Source organism: Haliotis rubra, unplaced genomic scaffold (genome assembly GCF_003918875.1).
Source record: "Haliotis rubra isolate DU_JTF1 unplaced genomic scaffold, ASM391887v1 Scf80, whole genome shotgun sequence".
NCBI classification, from domain to species: domain Eukaryota; kingdom Metazoa; phylum Mollusca; class Gastropoda; order Lepetellida; family Haliotidae; genus Haliotis; species Haliotis rubra.
Window position 1 is genome coordinate 2,362,154 of NW_025767524.1, and position 25,486 is coordinate 2,387,639.

General features: G+C 39.7%; 1 protein-coding gene across 1 annotated transcript in view; it reads left to right on the forward strand.

Annotated features, from left to right (window-relative positions):
- LOC124261550 (zinc finger FYVE domain-containing protein 26-like) overlaps positions 1-25,486 on the forward strand; it is a 62,679-nt gene that overhangs the window by 21,139 nt on the left and 16,054 nt on the right. Inside the window, 21 exon segments of the mRNA XM_046695865.1 lie at positions 460-539; positions 2,323-2,423; positions 5,549-5,641; positions 6,297-6,468; positions 6,804-7,807; positions 8,681-8,929; positions 9,049-9,117; positions 9,748-9,930; positions 11,695-11,790; positions 13,214-13,370; positions 13,875-14,006; positions 14,362-14,537; positions 15,292-15,422; positions 16,045-16,249; positions 16,900-17,060; positions 18,110-18,286; positions 19,260-19,425; positions 19,807-19,902; positions 22,590-22,649; positions 23,501-23,647; positions 25,239-25,436. Coding sequence (XP_046551821.1) covers positions 460-539; positions 2,323-2,423; positions 5,549-5,641; positions 6,297-6,468; positions 6,804-7,807; positions 8,681-8,929; positions 9,049-9,117; positions 9,748-9,930; positions 11,695-11,790; positions 13,214-13,370; positions 13,875-14,006; positions 14,362-14,537; positions 15,292-15,422; positions 16,045-16,249; positions 16,900-17,060; positions 18,110-18,286; positions 19,260-19,425; positions 19,807-19,902; positions 22,590-22,649; positions 23,501-23,647; positions 25,239-25,436 — 3,853 coding nt within the window.

Sequence of the window (25,486 nt, forward strand, 5' to 3'; positions counted from 1 at the left end):
AAATTTATGTACAAAACAAGTGACCCCCCTGCATGTCATGTACAATATCAATGACCCCCCTCACCTACCCATAATTTCTAAGCATAATTTTAACCATATTTTTATGTACAAAATTGATGATGACACCCACCCACCCCCACCCACCCCTAGTTAGTGTGTACAAACTTGATGACCCCCTAGCTCGCCAGAACAAAATGGGTGGGACCCTGCTTAAATCATCATCATCCCCCTAGCCAACATTGGTGACCCCCTTAAAATCATTCTTCTTTCCTCTCTCTCTTCTTCTCTCCCCCCCTCCCCCAAAAATATATTATGAAAGGTCCCTAAGCCATGCACCAGTGAGAGTTTTTGAGGTTTTCAAGGTTGTTGACTGTCAAAGTTGCATGTGGTCAACTTAACTATTTGTTGTTAATATGTTAATTGATACTGTTATCTATGATATATTTTTCTGTCTGTCAGTTTGTTTGAGCTGAAGCATGTGATATGCCGCATCGGACTACCAGCCCCAGTTAACTGGAGGAAACTCATTTCCCACAAAAGTAAGTGACATTATACATTACAGGTAAGACAATATAGCTGACTGTGACATAGGACAATATAGCTGACTCATATCAGACAATGTAGCTGACTGTGACATAGGACAATATAGCTGACTGTGACATAGGACAATATAGCTGACTGTGACATCAGACAATGTAGCTGACTGTGACATCAGACAATGTAGCTGACTGTGACATAGGACAATATAGCTGACTGTGACATAGGACAATGTAGCTGACTGTGACATCAGACAATGTAGCTGACTGTGACATCAGACAATGTAGCTGACTGTGACATCAGACAATGTAGCTGACTGTGACATAGGACAATATAGCTGACTGTGACATAGGACAATATAGCTGACTGTGACATAGGACAATATAGCTGACTGTGACATCAGACAATGTAGCTGAGATATCAGACAATGTAGCTGACTGTGACATCGGACAATATAGCTGACTGTGACATCAGACAATATAGCTGACTGTGACATCAGACAATAGTATGACTGTGACATCAGGACAATGTAGCTTAAAACTGTATATCAGACAATGTAGCTGACATGTATATAATACAATGGACAATGTAGCTGACTGTGATATCAGACAATGTAGCTGACTGACATCGACAATATATGACTGTGACATAGGACAATATAGCTGACTGTGATATCAGACAATGTATCTGATTGACTGTGATATCAGATTCAATGTAGCTGACTGTGATATCAGACAATGTAGCTGACTGTGACATAGGACAATGTAGCTGATATAGACAATGTAGCTGACTGATATGACATAGGACAATATAACAATCATGACTGTGACATAGGACAATATAGCTGACTGTGACATAGGACAATATAGCTGACTGTGATAACAGACAATGTAGCTGACTGTGACATAGGACAATATAGCTGACTGGGACATAGTACAATATAGCTGACTGTGACATAGGACAATATAGCTGACTGTGACATCAGACAATGTAGCTGACTGTGACATAGGACAATATAGCTGACTGTGACATAGGACAATATAGCTGACTGTGAAATCAGACAATATAGCTGACTCATATCAGACATTATTATGTAAGCCTATTTTTTTCGGCTACCTGATTGGTCTAGACTTCGTCCTTGGTCAATATTGCTTTTCGCAGGTCAATAGAAACAGGTATTGACTTCATCACCAGTCTATAATTGTATAATATAGCTGACTGTGATATCATACAATGTAGCTGACTGTGATATCAGACAATAAAGCTGACTGTGACATCAGACAATGCAGCTGACAGTGACAGGACAATGTAGCTGACTGTGACATCAGACAATATAGCTAACTGGGACATCAGACAATGTAGCTGACTGTGACATCAGACAATATAGCTAACTGGGACATCAGACAATGTAGCTGACTGTGACATCAGACAATATAGCTGACTGTTACATAAACAATTTGCTCACCCAAACAAGAGGGCCTTTCACATATGGAACCACTAAATGACAATTAGATATATGTAAGTTTTACTACGGTTTTGGAGAAGTTTCATCATGCAAGCAAGAAAATCAGTCTGCCCAGCCTACATAAACTGTTTATTATTAATCAATCAATCAATCAATCAGAACTGAAGGCCACAGGCCCATAGTACAGGTATAACTGTTTATTATACATAACATCCCATTTGTTTTTGCAGAGGGACATCTAGCTGTTTTAATTTTAGTAGCAGCTAGAGCAGACATTGTCTACATTTCAGTATATATACATGGTGGCCCTATGTTGCCAGGTTTGGATGTTCATGATAGATGGATGAAGTTTGCCCCTCCTCTTGAGTCTCGCCTGCTGTATGTGCTGAGTGAAGGCTGTCTCTCCTCCCCACCAATACAGGTGAGTTTCTCCTTCCGCACTAATACAGGTGAGTCTCTCCTCCCCAACAATACATGTGAGTCTCTCCTCCCCACCAATACAGGTGAGTCTCTCCTCTCCACCAATACAGATGAGTCTCCTCCCCACCAATACAGGTGAGCCTCTCCTCCCCACCAATACAGGTGAGTTTCTCCTCCCCACCAATACAGGTGAGTTTCTCCTCCCCACTAATACAGGTAAATCTCTCCTTCCCACCAAATACAGGTGAGTCTCTCCTACCGACCAATACAGATGAGTCTCTCATCTCCACTAATACAGGTGAGTCTCTCCTCTCCACTAATACAGGTGAGTCTCTCCTCCCCACCAATACAGGTGAGTCTATCCTCCCCACCAATACAGGTGAGTATCTGTTGCAGTCTTTGCAGTGGGTAGACTGACATCTACAGTCTTTGATATACCTGGCTGGATCACAATAGCCTACAAAGTGTAATAGTGAAAAACAGCTACAAGTAGCCAGTAATAGCTGGTAGTTACCATAAATCTGATGATGCCAAGAGGCAAGTTTGAGATAGTAGACTCAAACATTGTAGACACAGGAGGCTCAAATGATCATGTGCCTTTATGGGTACTACCAGTTATCAGACATAAGCCAAGTGAAAGTCCGGTCCAAATTCAGTTATTTACTGACCACCAACATTTAGCTGGAATATCGCTGAGTGCAGCTTCAAACAACATCAGCCAAGTGGTAAGTGATAGTCTATACATAACATTTACAGTGAAACATTGTGTGTGTTTTGTGTATCTGTTAAGGTATTCTGTGAAAATGTTTGTTTGTTGTTTAACACCACACTCCTCAAAACTCCGGCTTCATGCTGGCGGTCTGTAAATAATCAGGTCTGGACCAGACAATCCAGTGATCAAAATCATGATCATAAATCTATGCAATTTGAATATTTTTATTTTTTTATTTTTTATTTTTTTTTAAGGGTTTATTTTGTATAAAGGCCATACGACCCATCGTACAAGGTGGTACAATAGTAATTTTGGTTACCATTTTCATACAACAACGCTAACAGGAGCAGAATAAACATGTTCTAAGAACTTGACAAAATTATTTATGATGTTATTGTCGGATGATGTACATATGCTGCGGAGTGAATAATAATATCCATGGACCGTTTTCGGAATGTAACGCCGACGCATATCCTCATAAGCGTTTACAGATATAGACAATATGGATTTCATCCTCAATACTTTTACAGTGTTTACATAATACAATATCATCATTGCAGGAGGCAGTACCTCTTCTAATATATTTGATACCTAGTGCATTACACCCTGATCTAAATAATGTGAACAGACGCTTGCACTTATTACTTATGTTCAATGATAAATATTTTTCACAGGTCAACAGAGATTTATGGGACTTATAGAAAGACAGCGAAGGAACATCTAGGGACAAATGCCACTCTTGCATAGAGCAGTTGTTAATTCTTTCAGTAAACATATATAGAAACATTTTTGTATCACCGACATCTTGTGAAATCCAAGCTGTACCAAAGCCAAGATAAAATAACAAATCACTGACATGCCGAGCCCATGTGGGACGTTTCCTGAATTCAACAGATAATAAAAAATTATAACATTGATATGGATATCTACTTTGATGCATTCTTAATAATCTTAGCCACTATTTAATACATTTGACATAATAAACATTGCTTAAGGGTGCCCTCCCACATTCCCCATATGCAACAGCATTAGATGATCTGTAACTAATCTGAAGTAAAAATTTGCAAAATTTTCGATGGACAATTTCAATACTTTCTCTCTTTTTAAAACCCCATATCTCAGCACCATATGTTAGAATTGGTACAATCTTTTTATCAAAAATATAAAATCCTTCTGAGAGTGACATATCATATCGTCTTATAAATGACTTGATCGGCCATAGTGCCTTATTAGCTTGATCAGATAATGTTTTACATGCCCTAGTCCAAATCAATTTGGGAGTTATCATAAGTCCTAGATATTTATAAATATTAACAGTTTCCATTCGAATGCCATTATAGAACCATTTTTCGTGTTTGGACAAGGGTCCACCCATTTTAAAAACAATTATTTTACTTTTATCCGTATTAATATCCATGCCCCATTTATGGGAATACATATGTAGGGCGTCAAGGCGGTGCTGTAATCTAACAACAGTATCAGCTATCAATAAAATAATACCGGACTAAGGACACAGCCTTGCCGAACCCCACAGGTGCTATCAAAATATTCAGTTAATTTCTTGCCATACTCATAGGTTACAGTGGCCTTGACATTAGTATACATATTTTTAATCAACTTGAAAAAATTTCCATGGATCCCATTTTGCAAAAGAACATACAGTACTTTAAACCTATTCACCATGTCAAAGGCCTTGCGAAAATCTATGAATGCAATATATATCTTCCCATTTTTACGTGTTAAATACTTCTGAATGATTGTCTGGAGAATAAAGATACTGTCCACAGTCGAATGGTCTGTCTTAAATCCACCCTGATATTCTCCAATTATCTCACGAAGTTGCAAAAAGTACTCCAATCTTTTGTTTAGAACCGAAACAAAAATTTTACTCATTACATTCAGAAGAGAGATCCCCCTATAATTATTCGGGTCAGATCTACTACCTTTCTTATGTAGTGGGATAATAATGCCAGTTGACCAGGAATTTGGCCACAAGCCAGATGAGAGTATCTTGTTGAACAGTAATACTAAATAGGGAACTATTATATGTTCAGAAACTTTGAAAAACTCTGCGGGAATACCATCATCGCCTGGGGATTTGTTACATTTTAGATGTCTGATAGCATTTATTACATTCTGATCTGTAAAGTCACATGATAGAATATCATCGTCATTGATACAATCAACACATGTATTAAAGTCATGTTTATCAACATATGATTTGGCATCTTCTGAAAAGTTGAATATGATGACATGTGTCAAACAAGTCAGCGAGCTTGACCACCTGATCCTACTTGTCGCCTCATACAACAATCATGGATTTCTGTAGACCAATTCTAACATGCATTGTCACGGGTCGCAAATGTATGTATTAAATGTCCTTACTGACTTCTCTCCCATTTGTATACTCACAGGTGTTGAGTCCTGAGACTATCGACACCCAGCTGGAGTCTGCCATGAAAGACTACTTGAATCACACAGTGGAAGTGGATGTCAACTCCAGAAAGGTCAACATATTGAAGATACATCTAACATACCCTTTATACCCATTATAGTATGGCGGGCAGTAGGTTAGCCTAGTGGTTACAGTGTTCACTCATCATGCTGAAGACCCGGGTTCGATTCCCCACTTGGGTACAATATGTGAAGCCCATTTCTGGTGTTCCCCGCCATGATATTGTTGGAATATTGCTAAAAGCGGTTTAAAACTAAAAGCGACGTTAAAATAAATTTACACGTCAACATATTGACTTCTTCCAATGCAATTTAAACAACGGTCTCAACAGCCTCCCTCCACATGGAAGGTCACATGGCATATTAAGTTTGTGAACTGCTATCATGCAAATCTTTCTAGTCTTGGTGATATCATTGGCTTTTCCTTTCATGATGCATTTTATGCATGAGATCAAAACAGTCGCTGATATGGTGATACATTATTTTCATCACGTAGAGTATGTTGCCAAGTTGAGCGCTTAGTGTTTTTGTCCCCTGATACAGAGCAGAGTGTCCCAGTCATTTGCCAGTACCATACCCATAGTCTTCAACATAGTACATGTCTGAGGCCTGCATCACCCTGGGCTTTCCTCTCACCTCAACAGGCATGCCCTGATATAACTGGAATACTGTTTAAAGCAGTGATAACTCCCATATCCTCCATTACAGGTGACAATACCCTCCCTGTTGTCATGGTACAAGCAGGACTTCAGCCAGGCGTCAGATGCAGATAGTGTTGGTATAGAAGGCCTTATCAACTTCATTGTATCAACTGTAGAGGAAACAAAGGGAGAGTACATTCAACAGCTGTTGGATGATGAAAGCACAGCGAAAGGTACAGGTGAGGAGACCTTGGGGAAGATGTTTACTCTGTAGTGAAAGGGTTTGACATAAATGTGTAAGGTCTCGTTTTTCTGACTGTTATTCTTCTCATAGTGAACAAAACTGAAACAATGAAGTTAAGAAAAGGAAATTAATGATTGTAGTTGTACATGTGTAGATCTATAACCAAGTTTATCACAGAAATCATCTGATATTGGCTGGTTGTTGGTTGCTGCAGTCAGCAATATTACAGCTATATGGCGGTCTGATATTTGTAAAAATATATTACTGTAATTTGTAATTGCAAAATAAGTATGATACTATAAGTTAAAATATTTGGTAACTGCTTTCCAGGGGTACAATCAATTAATAAATATTGTCTTAATTTTCAGAAGACATGGGACCAGGGGATCAACCATTTATCCTTACAGTCAGTGATTATGTCTTTGAGTTTTCCTTTTTATTTGAAATGTCCATTATGCCCAAGGACTCTGTGCATTCTACGCCCCACGGTTCTCTGTCCCCCTCCACGGGGACTCGATTCCTCTTTGGACAGCTTCCTGGAGCAGAGTGATCGCAGCTTCGTGGTGGAGACGCCATCATACCAGCTGACCCCGATTACTCTGGACTATGTGAAGATGGATTCAGTGTTGGTGGCAACCATGGTCAGTCTGGTCTGTGCTGATGAACTTGACGACATTGAGCATCAGATGCAGGATGATCATTTTGAGTCCAGCAGTGTAAAGAGTCGCACGACCAGCATGTCGGACATTAGTCTGGTCGACATCCGTAGTTACCGTTACCAGCGGCTGATGGACGATTACCCCATCCTTCAGCGCCACCTGCTCAACTATATCATTCCTCTAGCAGCGGCAGATAACCCCGATATTCTGTCCAGTAGTGACCAGGTGTTGAAGTTTGTGACCAATGAGATTGATGACAGTGTGAAGACGTGTATGTTTAGCCTTCATGACAGTATCCAGTTCCAGCAAGTTGTTATGGACATCATTAACAGGCTTCTCGTTGGACGCAAGTGGTCAGCCATCTTGCTGATCCTGAAAAGTATTCCAGAGATTACCATGAAGCAGCGCCGTGACTGGCAGATTCTCCATGACTTCGTCCTAGGCTGCTGGGCAGAAGAAGAGTCAGAACACAATTCAAACAGTCCCGAGATCGTCAATAGGCTGAGACGGTTCTACTGCCCGGACTCGCATGCTCGCTCGGTGATGTCAGTGTGCAGTCGGCTCCCGGTGGATTATGGTATAGACCTAGTGGAGAGTTGCATGGTTGAGACAGTGAGTGGAGAGCTGAAGACAGCTTTAACAAACAAACTGAAGGAACTTAAAGTCTATCTCAGAGTGAGTATTCTGATGTTTGACATGTTGTTTGTGTTGTACATTTTTTGCCACCAGAAGTTTGTTGTTTCATTCAGTTTGTTGGTGGCCAGGTAATCATAAATATAGAACTCCTTTTCACACGCCTTCTAGAACATGATAAAATGAATCTGGCAAATCTCGTACAAAATGGCTGTGTCTGAAACATCAAACCGCAGCATGTTTTGTTGAAAACAATATCTAAATTGGTTGCTATGAACTTATAGCATGTTTCCTTCTCTGTGGAAGGATAGAGACTGACTATGTATCCATATGCTTGACCTAGTTGCTGTGAATTGGAATAAGTCATTCATAAGCATCCATAATGTCCCGTGCCTGAATTGTATGCTGAGTAGGGTGGTTTCAGTTTTGACAAAGGCCTTCAGAATTGTTGTGACAGTTTAAGTTGTAATTGAAATTTGATAGTGTTGGATTGTTTAGGATTTAGTTAAATGTGTTAAATTAAACATTGACTAACTTGTTAAAGTTAGCATGGATATAGAACAAACTAAATGTTATTCAGTTGTAAAACTACGTTACAGAAAGATTTTCTGATCATGCTTGTGGCCTTCCAGTATTTATATTTACTTAATGTTTCCTTATACATGTTCATGGATCTTGAATTCTGTTCTGATGATTAAAACTTTGATTTGAAGAAAGGGCTGATTGCAAATGTGAAAAAGAATTTTCTCAAATTTCAATAAAGGATGCTTTCTCAAAAGAACATCCTGAAATAAGAAAATTATAAACCAAGTGACATCAGACAAAATATTTTTTATGAAACATTGCAAATTAGGAGTATGCTCACCTGTCACCAGAAATACTGTCCCCTACAAATGTAATGCTATTTTCACACAGATGACAGACAGTGTGAAGAACCTTCAGTTCAAGCTGTCCAAAAGGTCAGCAGAGTTAATCAGAGCAGAAGACATTGAGTCAGCAAGGGAGTACCATTCAGCTCTAGAGAAGTTCACTGATTGGAGGAGAGTGGTCACATGTTCTGGAACCTCCCCAAAAGAAGTGCTGACCATCCTGCTACGGACTGGCGATTTTGAAATGATCCGAGATTGGAGTCAACTCCATCCTCTTCCCCAGAGCCTTAAATTGGTAGGTTTCCAGTGTCTTGAAAGCCATGTAAAACCTAAACCAATAGATTACCCTGAGTAGCAGCTCCATATGAAGTGGCTGCATTAATGTATGTGTGACTTTGTGTGTTGTATTTACAGGAGATAGAGGAGAAACACTTGATGTCGCTACTCGGTACTGACAAACCAAACACAGCCAAGGCATTCCAGGTAATGTCACCAACACACCTACTTCAAGAATGTTTCTTTATGTTAGTCTTCCCAATACTTTCCATTCTGAAGTATATATCATTCTAAAGTAGATATCATTCTAAAGTATATATCCTTCTAAAGTATATATCCTCCTAAAGTATAAATCCTTCTAAAGTATACATCATTCTAAAGTAGATATCATTCTAAAGTATATATCCTTCTAAAGTATCTATCCTTCTAAAGTATATACTAGTATCCTTCTAAAGTATATATCCTTCTAAAGTATATATCCTTCTAAAGTATATATCCTTCTAAAGTACATATCCTTCTAAAGTATATGTCCTTCTAAAGTACATATACTTCTAAAGTATATATCCTTCTAAAGTATATATCCTTCTAAAGTATATATCCTTACTCCTTCATCAGGTGAGTAAGGATCTACTCCAAAACATTGTGTTCCTCATAATAAAGAAGAAGCTGACATCCATAAAACTCTCTCCCTTATGTGTCTCACTTCTAGATGCCATTCAAAGACCTATAATAACCTCTCAAGACAGGTTTTATCATATGTGTGAGTTTGAGACTGGTATGTGTGTGTTTTATATGTTTGTTTCTATTGTCTGCAGCAGTTGGAACTTGTACTTTCAGATCTTGGAGGAAATGAGGAAAAAACAGTCATCAATCTGTCTGTCCATCTGCAACAGTCTGCTGAAGAAGCTGTCCAGTCATCTTGACATCCAGTTCCTCACCAGCTACATGCTGAACCAGCTGGAGACGGAGCTCACAGACAGCCAGACAGAAGACCTTAGACTCAGACATATAGGGGCCAAGGTATGGATAAACTGCTTAACTGTTGTCATAGGACTCAGATACACAGGGGCAATGATATGGATAAACTGCCTAACTGTTGTCATGGGCTGCTAAGACTCAGACATACAATGGGGGCCAAGGTATGGGTAAAATGCCCAACTGTTGATGGAGGACACTCAAACTTTGACACATGGGGGCCAAGGTATGGGTAAAATGCCCAACTGTTGATGGAGGACACTCAAACTTTGACACATGGGGGCCAAGGTATGGGTAAAATGCCCGAACTGTTGATGGAGGACACTCAAACTTTGACACATGTTGGGGACACTCAAACAATATGGGTAAAATGCCCAACTGTTGATGGAGGACACTCAAACTTTGACTCCAAACTTTGACCATGGGGGCCAAGGTATGGGTAAAATGCCCAACTGTTGATGGAGGACACTCAAACTTTGACACATGGGGCCAAGTCATGGGTAAAATGCCCAACTGTTGATGGAGGACACAAACTTTGAAACTTTAAAAGACCAACTGTTGATGGGGCCAAGATGGGTAAAATGCCCAACTGTTGATGGGGGCTCAAAGCACATGGGTAAAATGCCCAACTGTTGATGGAGGACACTCAAACTTTGACACATGGGGGCCAAGTTATGGGTAAAATGCCCAACTGTTGATGGAGGACACTCAAACTTTGACACATGGGGGCCAAGGTATGGGTAAAATGCCCAACTGTTGATGGAGGACACTCAAACTTTGACACATGGGGGCCAAGGTATGGGTAAAATGCCCAACTGTTGATGGAGGACACTCAAACTTTGACACATGGGGGCAACATGAGGGTAAAATGCCCAACTGTTGATGGAGGACACTCAAACTTTGACACATGGGGACAAAGTGAGGGCAAAGTGCCTAACTGTTCATGTGAGACACTGTTAATGACAAACAGGGGCCACCATATGGGTAACTTGCCTAACTGTTTAAGCACTGTATATGGCCATGTACAATATTTTGTGTATCAATTACACTCACTTAAGCCATGTTGATGGAGCTGAATTTTTTGTGTGAAGATTAGAAAGCTCTGTTGCATCTACGTTTTGAAGATAGGACTGACTTGAGGATTTCATCTTCTTTATTAAGTCAGTGGAGTATTTCAGTACATTGGCTGGTGCCTTTATGAAGCTAGTGGCAAAGGTACCAGCACATGAACTTACGGTGGGCAGACAATAAGCCCACTAGGACAAAAAGCCCTCGGACAAAAAAACGCTAGGCTAAATGCCCCCATGACAAAAAGCCCTTGCCAAATTCCACCCATAGGATAAAACACCCTTTGAGTTGATTTTCAGTTGACAGGTGATAACATGATGTTTTCTAAGTAATTCCTTCCACTGCTGACAGTTGTTACAGGAAAGTAGCATATGTGACCCAGGCAGTGTCAGTGAGCTTAGTATTTATTAAGATGGTCTTTTAAATGTTAAAACTTATATTATTTTATATTTTAAATAATATATTCATGTGAGAATAAATTCATGAGCTGCAAAAAGATTTGTTGGTATTCTATTACATTTTTTCATTGAGGACCTTTTTTCCTACCCACTGAGGGTTTTTGTCATGGGGGCATTTAGCCTAGGGGTGTTTTGTCTGGGGGCTTTATGTCCTTGTGGCCACCGAACTTACAGGTGGTCCTGAAAGAATAGAGAAATTGAAATCCATGTCAGCCCTGTCTTCACTGGTACTACATGTTTAACTGTGACTTTAAAACATTGTACTGATATCTTGCTTCTCCAGGCATTGTTGTGTTTACCAACTTCAATCAGGCGTGAATACTCCCATCTCATCTCAACACCGCACCTGATCCTGGAGCAGCTACTTATGAACATGAAGGTATATATATATGTTAGAGGTGAATGAGCTTCAAGATGGCCGCACTTTCATAACGTTGTGCATGTATGTCATGTGTGGCTGCTTGCATTATTCCAGGCACATGTCTGTGTTTTAGTGCCACCCTAGTGACCCTACTGACATACTGTACCACAGTTAAAACTAGATACTTGGGCTGTGTGTGGGCAAATACATTGCATTGCAAAACAGGTATCTGTACACAGGGTCTAGGACAAAAGCCACCAGGACAAATGCCACCTAGGACAAATGCCAAACTGGATGGCTTTTGTCCGGGTGGCATTTGTCCCAGGTGGTATTTGTCCTTGGTGGCATTTGTCCCAGGTGGCATTTGTTCAGGTGGTTTTTATCCGGGTGGCTTTTGTCCTGCTCCCCTGTACATGCAGATACTGGTGCAACAATGTCAAAGTCAGCATTGTCACCTTTTTGTAGTCATGGATACAGGGGAGATAATAATGTGAGAGAAACATTCTCTTTGTATATACTCCGTCTTTTGTACATATTTCAATTGTGACAGTATATAAGGCTAATCACATTAATTGTTTTGGGAAAGGACTACCTGAGTACTAAAACTTGTTCTTTTCCCTGTGAATAAAACCTGCTTTTAAACAAACCATTGCAACATTATGTCTGTGTTCCCGTATACTGGGTAATGAAAATATAACAAGTTTAGTTAATATTGGTATTAGCTAATCTAACACCTATTCAGAAATAATTTAACACATGACACTCACCCTTTGTAAGTTCAACTGACAAAATAGCACAAGAGTGAAGTCAAAATTATAAGTTTTTCCTTATCCTGACTCCGACATTTTTCCTTTCTCTCCCTTTCTTCCGAGGTACAGTGGAAACCTCTGTCCTGTTGTTCCCTAATGAACAGTCAAAAATAGCTCACCCGAAATGGGCCTCTCCCCTTCCCGCACCAGCATCCTACGTGACCATAGACTGCCTGTCACTCTCTCGATGCCAATAGTGTCTCTCATGCTGGTGGACCACTTCAGAATTCTTAAATTCTTCTGTAATTGACGAGAAAGCAGTTTATCGGCCAATGCCGATTTCCTGTTGAGTAACAACTGTCTCGCTATAACTCTGCCCGAGATTTATAAAAATTTAAATCATTTAGTCTGATTGTTATAATAGTAAGAGTTGTTTCCTAAAGCTATACCAGATTGACATGTTTATTCCCAGAATGGCCCAAATTATGCACATTGGTTTGTCAACTCAATAATTGTGTTCTTGTGTTCAGAGTGAATCTTTTCATGAAGGGGATATAAATGAATACAGTCCCAAGTGGTATAACAAGGTGAAAAAAGAAAAAGAGTAACGGTGGATTTGTTTGAAAATTTTGATATTCTTGAATCATTGATTTGGGTAGGATATTATATGATGTTTGTCATACATGTTTCAGTCTGACCTGGCTGGGAAAGTCTTCCAGAAGATAAAACATGATTACTTCCTTGTGAAGACGGCCTCTCTCCGCTATAGTGTGGACCAGTTCAACGACTTGCTGGAGACATATGCCACAAAGGCTGTTGAGGTCATGGTCGTCCAGTGTGTCGAGTCTGGTATGTGTTGACCTTTTCAGCATGGCAATACTGAGCTTTTATTGTTGCAAATTAATTTTTAAGACAGTACATTCTCTGGGTACCTCAGTGTTAAAAGGACAAATGGCAAAGTTTGATATAACCTGATTGCAGGCATTTTGATAGTAATACAGGTATGGAAATATCCTGGCACTCTTATTGTAGTAACCATACAGGCTATAGATTTTGAGTGAGTGAGTTTAGTTTTACGCCACACTCAGCAATATTCCAGCTGTATGGCAGTGGTCTGTAAATAATCGAGTCTGGACCAGACAATCCAGTGATCAACAGCATGAGCATCGATCTATGCAATTGGGATACGATGACATGTGTCAACCAAGCCATCGAGCCTGACCACCTGATCCCGTTAGTCACCTCTTACGACAAGCATGGGTTACTGAAGGTTCATTCTAACCCGAATCTTTACATGTAGTAGATATTTAACAGATACTTGTAGTTATGGGTGTTTGTGATGTGTTCTTACAGAGAAGGAGAGAAGTCAAAGTGCAGGGTCTAGCAGTTCTGGCAGGACTGAAGACAATGATGTCTCCATGACACAAGGCCAGAGATTCCTGGGAGAGTCTATCCGTGTCCGGAGAAGGGGTATGGAGGGGGCAGGTAAGGAAATCTTTTTGTGTGTGAGTGGGATGCATTGTGTCTTCATGACACCAGACCAAAGATTCCTGGGAGAGTCCATCTGTGTCAGAAGAAGGGGAATTGAAGTGGCAAATATGATCATCTGTTTAATATATAAGTGGGTGTGTTATGTCTTTGTGATGCCTGGACAGAGATCCCTGGGAGAGTCCATCTGTGTCAGTTTGGAGGGATGAGGGTGCAGAAGAATAAGAAAGTTTGGAGGTTCACATCATAATAATTTTGACAGTGCGAATACATCACTGAAACTTCAGCATACTCTTGCTGAAAAAAATGTTTCACCTCACATGTCTGCATGACTAATTTGTTCTTTTTTAAGTCTCACCAAAGCCACGAGGACCTTCCCCAGTAACAGCAAGCCCCAGCAAACAGTCGTCGTCGCCACATCCAGCTGTGCCCAAGTTTGTGATGCCTGCTCATCCTCCAGCCAAAGAGGACTGGGTCCCTGACTCAGCAGCCTCTAACTGCATGGTGTGCAACGAGAGATTCAGTATGGTACGTATGTCACATCCTGTGTGCTCTCAGTCCTCGTGGGGCTCCAAGTCCTGATCCTCAGAGCATTCGTAGTGTTACTGCCTTAAATATGGAGTTAATGTAGGTCATAATGTTATGAACACTTTGTGGATGAGGGCCCTGCTCTCAAATCAATAGATGGCATAGTTATTTGTGATTGCAAGTGCTATTGAATTGTGGAGAAGCCATAACCAATTTACTGACCTTTGAGTGAGTTTTACGCCACACTCAGCAATATTCCAGCTATATGGTGGCGGTCTGTAAATAATCGAGTTTGGACCAGACAATCCCCCAGTGATCAATAGCATTAGCATAGATCTGCCCAATTGGGAACCGATGACATGTGTCAACCAAGCCAGCGACCCTGACCACCCGATCCCGTCAGTTGCCTCTTATGACAAGCATGGGTTACTGAAGGTTCATTCTAACCTGGACCTTCACGGGTACTGACCTTTGAAGTGGCACCAAGTACAGTAACCTACAGTTATAATAAACTCAAAGGGACCACTAATTTTTGTTTGTTATAACCGTAGTTTCATCTTTGCATGTCAACAAAAGATACAGCAAGTGGCCGGGGCTCAAAAGAACAGTTTCAGCTGTTCATAGTTCATAAGCTTTGACAATATACATATGACAGTCATGGCCCTAAATTCCTTTGTTTTATGGAGCCAAGGGAGATGGGATAGTGATTCTACAGATTTCAATAATTACACTTGCCTCCACTCCTCTCCTTCAGTTTAACCGACGTCACCACTGTCGTCGATGTGGCCGTGTGGTCTGCGCTACTTGCTCCACCAAGCGGACAATCATTGATGGCGAATCTTCCAGGACCTGTGATGACTGTTACAAACAGAGATTTGGTTACAGGTGAAAATTTATTCATGTCATGATTTCTTATTATCAACAATAGCAACAATGAAACAGGAGGTATTCTGCTGAATTCATTTCTGTATGAGGCTGAGTAAATTAATTTCATTTTTCAAAGATTACTGGTTGATGCTGTAATAATTTGTATCCTCATCGGAAAAGTACAAATTAGTTTTGTTACAATTACTGACTGTTTCATCCATACAACCCTAAAACCATTACAAACCTACATTTGCATACCACAAACATCATCATTATTATCTGTTTGGTGAGTGTTTTCAGTATTCAAATCTTCTGTTCGCTTGCCAATCAAACATGGTGTGTTTGATGGACCAGGGTATAAATACTGCTATTCTGAAGGTGTGACATTAGATTTTCAAGTTTGTGTATTTTAGGTCCCCTGCTGTGATATTGCTAAAAAGTGGCGTAAAAGTTAATTCACTCACTCAATTGTGTAATTTAGTAGATGAATTGTTACATTGTCATGTCATGGGACCAGCAAATTTGTCAAGCATGCTGAAAATTTTAAAATGTCGTTTGTAACCGCATCAATGTTTAATACTCACTTGGAATTCACTGGACATTAGTGTCGAATGCAGTGATATTTTTCTGCTTGGCCCAGTGATTCCAAGAGCCAGGGAGAGATCTACAGTCAGCGCAGAGAGAGTGTGATGAGTCCGGGCAGCTCTCTGTATGGCTCGGTCAGTAGTGGAGTGACTTTCCCTGGCGGGGGGCGGCCCTCAGAGATGGTAGTAGCTGACAGCTGGATGCTGCGTAATGAAGAAACATACGACCATGAACTCAGAGAGGAGTTCTACTATGAACAGGTACGTCATACATTGCTCTGTGTTGTGTATCTGCTGTTTCATCAAAGATATACTATTAACTTGATTGTTAATAAGTTTCATTTGCTGAAAATTATCCTCCTGAAAATTATCAATGTAAATTGACCTGGCCTTATTTAAAGTGAAACCTAACCATTGAACATTTGTAAGGAATATCTTAAATCTGTCTGCCCCAGTTCCTCATTCCAAATATTTTCAGCAACTAAAAGCCTTAAGGGACCGTTCATAATTTATGGCTAGGGGGTGGTGATGATGATTTTAAGGGGGGGTCACCCATTTTGTTCTGGAGAGGTAGGGGGTCACCAATGTACTTGGGGTTTGTACAAATAATAAGAAAAAATATGATTATAAATTACGGGGAAGGGGTGTCATTGATTTTGTACATGACATGCAAGGGGGTCACATATTTTGTACATAAATTTAAGGGGGGGGGGGGTCATTCACATTGTACATGCCTTTCCATGAAAATCATCATCAGCCCCCCAGCCATAAATTATGAACGGTCCCTAAGGAATTATCAGTCATACAACTTCTTTAATACTATTTTCTTGGTGAATAGTTATGATCACTATCAGCCATCATCTGTAGTGTCTGAATAATGTTCACCTACAGTTTCCATTTCCATTTTTAAGGAGCCTAGTGTCTCGCTCTGCATCTCCATCCTTGGTAACCATAGCCACCAGAAGGAGTGTGGCCAGCAGATGCTGAATATGTGTGACTATCTGTCAGAGTTCCTGCAGCCAATATCTCCTGGCGTCCCCAATCCTGAAGTAGACTACAGCCTCATTATCAGGTTAAGTGGTTAAATTACTTAATTTTATACCAGTGTAATGCCACATCTATGTCACAATTTGGACTTTCATTAACTGGGTTATGTTTTTGTAAACATATTTCTTGCAACATGTGCTTGTTGTATGAAGTGACTTGATTTGATTGGCTAGTCAGGCTTGCTGACTTGGCTGATGCATTTCATCATATGTCAGTTCTGTAGGTCGTTGTTCATGATGTCAGTCACTGGATTGTCTGGTCCAGTTATTTACAGACCACTGTCATATAGCTGAAATATTTCTAAGTGCTGGGTTAGGCATCAAACAAACCCAATTGTCTGAGGTAATCAAGTATTGGTAGGTGAACCAGTGGATAGGGGGTTAATGGCCTTGGAAGATTCCCAACTGACAAATTCAACTTATTTTATTTATCAGTGTATGAAGGGTGTTGTTATAAAATACACAATGCCATTTAGAAAGTGGTCAAATGTAACATATGTTATATTTGGGATTACACTTTCGAACCCTCAGAGTGGGACTCAATCACCAACAAAAGTACTAGAATTTGTACTTTACTAAGAAAGTGTAATCCCAAATATAACATATGTTACAAATGGAAGTCGGACAAATGGCATTGTCTAGATCATAGGACTTTGCCATTGGAGCCCTCTGATAACACTTATCATTGGCTACACAAAGTCCGCGAGTCTAGACTACCAGAAATACACAATGCCATTGTGGAAGCAAAGTGGCTGAGCGGTTAACATATCTTATATTTGCTGATTACACTGACTCTGATGGTGTGGGTTCGAATCCCGGATGGGACTCAACTCAACAAAAGTACTAGAATTTGTACTATACTAAGAAAGTGTAATCCCAAATATAACATATGTTACGGGTGTTGTTATAATTTCGTAATTTCCAATGCATAATTGTACGCAAAAGTAATAATTAATCAGATGATTTTTGTGTGCATATTTTGCACAAATACATAGCTTATCTGGAGCTTTGCATGTACACAATTGTATCAAGAAGTGAGAAAATCTGTGCCAACCCTGATGGTTTCTCTCCCCAGTATGATGCGTCAGCTGTTGTTCCAAGCCAAGCTGAAATTCCTGCACTGTGGGGAGAACCAGGGTGTGGGCTTGTGTGACATGTACCAGACTCGGGTGGACCTGCTCAAGATACTAGTAGGGGACAACTACAAAGACCTACCATCTATCAAGGAACTCACCAAGGTCGACACTGTCAGGTCAGTACACATATATTTGGGAAAACTGAAGAAAAACTTTATGCTCATGACAATCTGATTCTGAAGAGATTAATTTGATGTGTCTAGAAGTATTTACCAAATCAACCTTGTTTTGAAATTAAGTGAGTTGTGGTTTGAACCACTTTGCCCCCTATATATTTTTTTTTAATGGAATTTTAGGAAGAATAAATCTGTTTTGGTCCCAGGCATAACAATGATATAATGGAGTAAATGTGTTAGTGAGTTTAGTTTTACGCCGCACTCAGCAATTTTCCAGCTATATGGCGGCGGTCTGTAAATAATCAAGTCTGGACCAGACAGTCCAGTGATCAACAGCATGAGCATCGATCTGTGCAATTGGGAACTGATGGCATGTGTCAACCAAGTCAGCGAGCCTGATCACCGATCCAGTTAGTCGCCTCTTACGACAAGCATGGGTTACTGAAGGTTCATTCTAACCCGGACCTTCATGGGTATGATATAATGGAATACATTATAGTAGTATAGGGGAAGCTTGAGACAAATGTGCACAAGATGTTTGCAATGGTTTTAATTAAGCAAATTGTCAGTTATATGTGTGAGAAAGACACATAGGCAGGTTACTGACAACCAGGATTCCTAATCTATACCAATCAAGGATTTGAAACAAATAATCACATTATGGTGCACCTAAGGGAAATAATTTGAAACGAGTCACCATAGATGAAAAGGATCCCCACCTCCTGAAAAATTAAGTGAATTGGAAAGCTAAAAGCATTGATTTGAAAGACTATGTATCGTGAAGATGTTAACAGTTAGGTATTGTTTGGTAAGCCTGGAAAATGAGGTAAGGTTCAGATGTGTATAGATTAATACTTTATTAAACTGAAATCACCTGAAACAATGAACTATACTTTTGGAATAATATTTAAATGCCACTTCAGAGTAGATCTCCTTGTTAATCTGTTATGACGTCCGTGTTTGAAATTTACAGACGTCTACGCGACAAACTGATAGAAGATGAGCGTCTGCGCCTGGCAATGGAGGTGTCCACCAAGTGCGGCCTGGACACAGGTGGGGTGTGGGCAGCGTGGGGCATGGCCTGTCTACATACAGGGGACTACACTGGGGCCAAGGAGAAGTTCTCCCACACACTCAAGGTAATACTACTTTGTAAAGGAGTGTAGTACAGGTAGCAATCATGACTTTGAAGAGTGGTGTACTACAATGTATCGATCAAATGTCATTGGCTCCACATTTGAAGCTTTGTACAATTTGTGACACTTTGAGACACAATGGCAGGATGACATACAGTGAGCACAATGCCAATGCATTGGTTAAAAAATGGTCATGAAAGGAATATTTTTGCAAAGGAGTGAAATGACAATTTATCATTTATAGCTGAAGAGAGGTAAGGTTTTAAAATATGTCTGGCTTAAGTCATGCAAAATCATTTCATCTTTAAATGATTTTGGGATTACATATCATCCATACTGACAATGGTGCTCAATCAGGGAAAGTTGTCTGATTATTCCCAACAGAGTCCAAATGACAAGAATCAGCTGACCCCTTCATCGCGTCTATTGATGGAGATAGTGGACTACCTGGAGTCAATGCCCATCACTGGTACCACTGAGGTAGGTGATAGTACCTGGAAACAACTTACATAACAGCTTCATCTGCAGAAAATGTATACTTGGAGATGGTTTAATAGATTCTAATGCCGCCTTGCTCTTTGCTTGGATGATCTGTTTATGATAACTATATTTCTAAATGCATGGCATGTACTTGCATTACATATGGTAATTTCTTATTTGCATGTCACTAATAATAATTTGTATGAAACCCTTCACAATTTATTGATTAATCTTTTATTTAATACATTTGGTGGAAAAGAGGTTCTTTTGGTTGCACTGAACTTGATTCTTGTACCAATGGCTGCATGATTCTTTTTGTGAAGTATTTCAGTATATGGCTAGATTTGCAAGAGCGTGTTTGAATGGTGTACCTTGAATGAGAGAGCTAGTCAGTTGATGCTTTTTGACATCACATTCAACAATATTCCGGCTATATCATGGCAGCTAAAACACATTACAGTGCTTCAAGTTAGTGCACATCTATCCTCATTTTGGTAAACCTGGGACAACTCTTAACAGGCGTAAGGTTTCAGAATTGTTTGAATGGTTTAGATCCTTAATTGTCAAAGTCATATTGTCATCATTATGAGTTTTATTACAACAGATGATATTTTTATATGTAATTATATTCAATCAGTATGCATGTTGGAATTGGCATGTAAGCTACTAATATTTCAGTTTATTCTGATTGTGACATGCTAAAGAAGACATTGTGGTGAGGTTGTGTCAATAGTAGTATCAGCAGTTTCTACATCAGACCTGTTCCTCTTTACTGATAGCAGTTTCTACTTCAGGACTGTTCTTCTCTACCTTCCTTCTTTGTTCGGGATTGTTTCTGTCAGGAGTTTCTACTTTAGACATCATCTTCTCAACCTTCTTTGTTCTGGGCATTGTTTCTGTCAGGAGTTTCTACTTTAGGCATCATCTTCTCAACCTTCTTTGTTCCAGGATTGTTTCTGTCAGGAGTTTCTACTTTAGGCATCATCTTCTCAACCTTCTTTGTTCGGGATTGTTTCTGTCAGGAGTTTCTACTTTAGACATCATCTTCTCAACCTTCTTTGTTCTGGGCATTGTTTCTGTCAGGAGTTTCTACTTTAGGCATCATTTTCTCAACCTTCTTTGTTCCAGGATTGTTTCTGTCAGGAGTTTCTACTTTAGGCATCATCTTCTCAACCTTCTTTGTTCCAGGATTGTTTCTGTCAGGAGTTTCTACTTTAGGCATCATCTTCTCAACCTTCTTTGTTCTGTCAGGGATTGTTTCTGTCAGGAGTTTCTACTTTAGGCATCATCTTCTCAACCTTCTTTGTTCTGGGATTGTTTCTGTCAGGAGTTTCTACTTTAGGCATCATCTTCTCAACCTTCTTTGTTCCGGGATTGTTTCTGTCAGGAGTTTCTACTTTAGGCATCATCTTCTCAACCTTCTTTGTTCCGGGATTGTTTCTGTCAGGAGTTTCTACTTTAGGCATCATCTTCTCAAATTGTTTCCTTCTTTGTTTCTCAACCTTCTTTGTTCGGGATTGTTTCTGTCAGGAGTTTCTACTTTAGGCATCATCTTCTCAACCTTCTTTGTTCCGGGATTGTTTCTGTCAGGAGTTTCTACTTTAGGCATCATCTTCTCAACCTTCTTTGTTCTGGGATTGTTTCTGTCAGGAGTTTCTACTTTAGGCATCATCTTCTCAACCTTCTTTGTTCTCGGGATTGTTTCTGTCAGGAGTTTCTACTTTAGGCATCATCTTCTCAACCTTCTTTGTTCTGGGATTGTTTCTGTCAGGAGTTTCTACTTTAGGCATCATCTTCTCAACCTTCTTTGTTCTGGGATTGTTTCTGTCAGGAGTTTCTACTTTAGGCATCATCTTCTCAACCTTCTTTGTTCGGGATTGTTTCTGTCAGGAGTTTCTACTTTAGGCATCATCTTCTCAACCTTCTTTTTTCGGGATTGTTTCTGTCAGGAGTTTCTACTTTAGGCATCATCTTCTCAACCTTCTTTGTTCCGGGATTGTTTCTGTCAGGAGTTTCTACTTTAGGCATCATCTTCTCAACCTTCTTTGTTCCGGGATTGTTTCTGTCAGGAGTTTCTACTTTAGGCATCATCTTCTCAACCTTCTTTGTTCCGGGATTGTTTCTGTCAGGAGTTTCTACTTTAGGCATCATCTTCCCAACCTTCTTTGTTCCGGACCTTTTTCTGTAAATGGTGTTTTCTTCAGGACACTTCTTCTCTACATTCCTTCTTTGTTCTGTTCTTTTTCTGTCAGGAGTTTATTACTTCAGGATTCTTGTTTTGTGAGTGAACAAGTGAGCGAGCTAGCGAGCGAGCAAGTGAGTGAGTGAGTGAGTAAGTGATTAGGGCTTTACACCACTTTTAGCAATATTCCAATATCTCCTGGGACTCCTTATATTGACTTCACACAATGTATCCATATGTGGAATCAAACCTGGTGATTGGTGTAATGAGTAATGCTTTAACTGCTAGACTCACTCCTCTCTATGCAATATGAGAAAGGGATGTAGACCAAACATGGGCACTTACTACACTGGATCATTCCAACCAAAACATGGATGATAATAAACTGTGCTACAAAAGCAACGTTTAGTGTTCAAAATCATGACCCCGTTCACTGCAAACATCTCAGAGAGAAGTGTCACCAAGATTTGTGTGTAGTTTCTGAGTAGTGTGAGTCTTTCATCAGATCCAGATGCTATTGTCCAGCCCAGCTTCCATGAAGAGTCTCATCAACCTGCCATCAGCTGTGAGTCTTAAGTTCATGCCAAGTGCATGCTTAGTGTGGATCCTTCCCTCAGTGTCTGTCATTCTTTAATGTCCTTGCTTTACTAATCACAGGTCAATGAAGTGCTGTAGTTAATGTTTAACTTTCATTGTTGAACATTTATCATATGCCTGATTTGTTTTTATGAATGGCACCAGTTTTGAAAGAAGGTATTTCTCAACATAAACATGATAAAGAATTTAACCATTTTTGTGTTTTTGAAAAGAATGTATATTTCAAGATGTTGTTGAAGTAAGAATAATGGAGATACAACATAGACATGATAAAAAATTGAACCATTTTTGTGTATTTGTCAAGAATGTATGTTTCAAGATATTGTTGTTAATGTACGAATAATTGAGAGACAAAATACCCTGAACACGCTTGATACATTAACTCAATCATTGTGTGTGTATATTCATTGCAAATCATTCTTGTCTCATATATGGCAGCCAGTTCATAGCTATTGTTCTTATCTCTCACAATAAAAGAGTTCATTTACCACTGTTACTTCTTTCTTCTCTGGTAAACTGATTTCAAATCAGAGTCATGGGTGGATGAGAGAGTTGTTTCACAGAGGCCATGTGTTTTCTGACACAAATGTATACACAAATGTAATTCAAGAGGATGTGTGTTGCTAAATATATATGTTTCCAAATATAATTGGAGGATGACATATGTTCCCCACTGTATTCAAAGGTTATTCATCTCCTAATGCACATGCAATGTGGTATGTGTTCCCCAACACAAATACAAACTATTTAAATTACACCCTCATATGAATGTAAGATTAATTACCCATTAAATTAATGACATCAAATGTCTGCTCACAGAGTCACAGCGAGGAAGGAAGCATTGAGACAACCCAGTTCCAGGAGTGTCTCTTCTACCTTCGCACTTACGGCACATTCCTGGAACATCTGACCTTCCTCCGTCGCAATGGCTACTGGATGAAAGCAGCTCAGTTTGTTCTAAAAAATGTGAGTAGAGTTAGTGCAGAGATCATATACCATATGGAGAGACCATATACCATATGGAAAGATCATATACCATATGGAGAGACCATATACCATATAGAGAGGCCATATACCATATGGAGAGACCATATACCATATGGAAAGATCATATACCATATAGAAGGACCATACACCAAATGATGAGGCCATATACCATATGGAGAGACCATATACCATATATGGAGAGGCCATATACCATATGGAGAGATCATATACCATATAGAGGGACCATATACCAATGGGTCTGGTTAGTGACTGTTGGTATTCTGGTGCACTACTGAAACATCCGACCTTCAACTGCCATATACCATATGGAGAGGCCATATACCATATGGAGAGACCATATACCATATGGAGAGATACCATATACCATATAGAGGGACCATATACTATATGGAAAGGCCATATACCATATGGAGGGACCATATACCATATAGAGGGACCATATACTATATGGAGAGGCCATATACCATATAGAGGGACCATATACTCTATGGAGAGGCCATATACCATATAGAGGGACCATATACTATATGGTATTCTGGTGCACTACGAAACATCTGACCTTCAACTGCCATATACCATATGGAGAGACCATATACCATATGGAGGGACCATATACCATATAGAGGGACCATATACTATATGGAGAGGCCATATACCATATGGAGAGCCATATGCCATATACCATATGGAGAGACCATATACCATATGGAGAGAAACATCTGACCTTCATATACCATATGGAGAGACCATATACCATATGGAGAGACCATATAGAGGGACCATTACCATATAGAGGGACCATATAGAGGGACCATATACATATATATATATGGCCATATACCATATGGAGGACCATATACCATATAGAGGGACCATATACTATATAGGCCATATACCATATGGAGAGACCATATACCATATGGAGGACCATATACCATATAGAGGATATGGAGAGGAGAGAGGACCATATACCATATACCCCATATATTGAGAGACCATATACTATATGGAGAGATCATATACCATATGGAGAGACCATATACCATATAGAGGGACCATATATTGTATATGGAGAGGCCATATACCATATAGAGGGACCATATACCATATGGAGAGACCATATACCATATGGGTCTGGTTAGTGACTATTGGTATTCTGGTGCACTACTGAAACATCCGACCTTCAACTCCCACAATGACAACTGGATGAACAAAGCTCTGTTTGGAAAACTGTTACTTTACTTGGTTCAGTTTTTAGTAAGAAATTTTGTTTATTGTCAACAGTGTTTGTAACTTTGTCTATTTAAAGGCATATGCTTCAAAAGCATCAGTAATAGTAAATCTGGAGTATTAATTGTTTTGTATTATAATTTTTCTGAATTCTATCCTGCCCTTTGAAATACTGATGAATTGTATTTTCGATACATATAGCTTCAGATAACATCTATTGTTTGATAAGTCCATTAAAATGTATATATTTTACCTTTAAGAAAACAATATATACAATGGGTCTTTTCCTCAGTGCTGTATTGGCTGTATATTTGTGCAGAGATGCTCCAGTGAGGTGTTTGTTGAGGTGTTGCTGACGTCGGCGCTGATGTCCGGGGAGCTGGGGAAGTTGCTGGACCAGATGTTGATGCTGGATGCCAGCCTGGAGAAGTGGAACCCTTACCTGACTGCCACCTGCAAATATCTCCTGAAACACAAGCTCCTCAATGCCCTCCATCAGGTCCAGCTCTTTATGAAGGTGAGACAGATACATTTGTAATCTTATCACATTGTGTCTTTTTTATGATG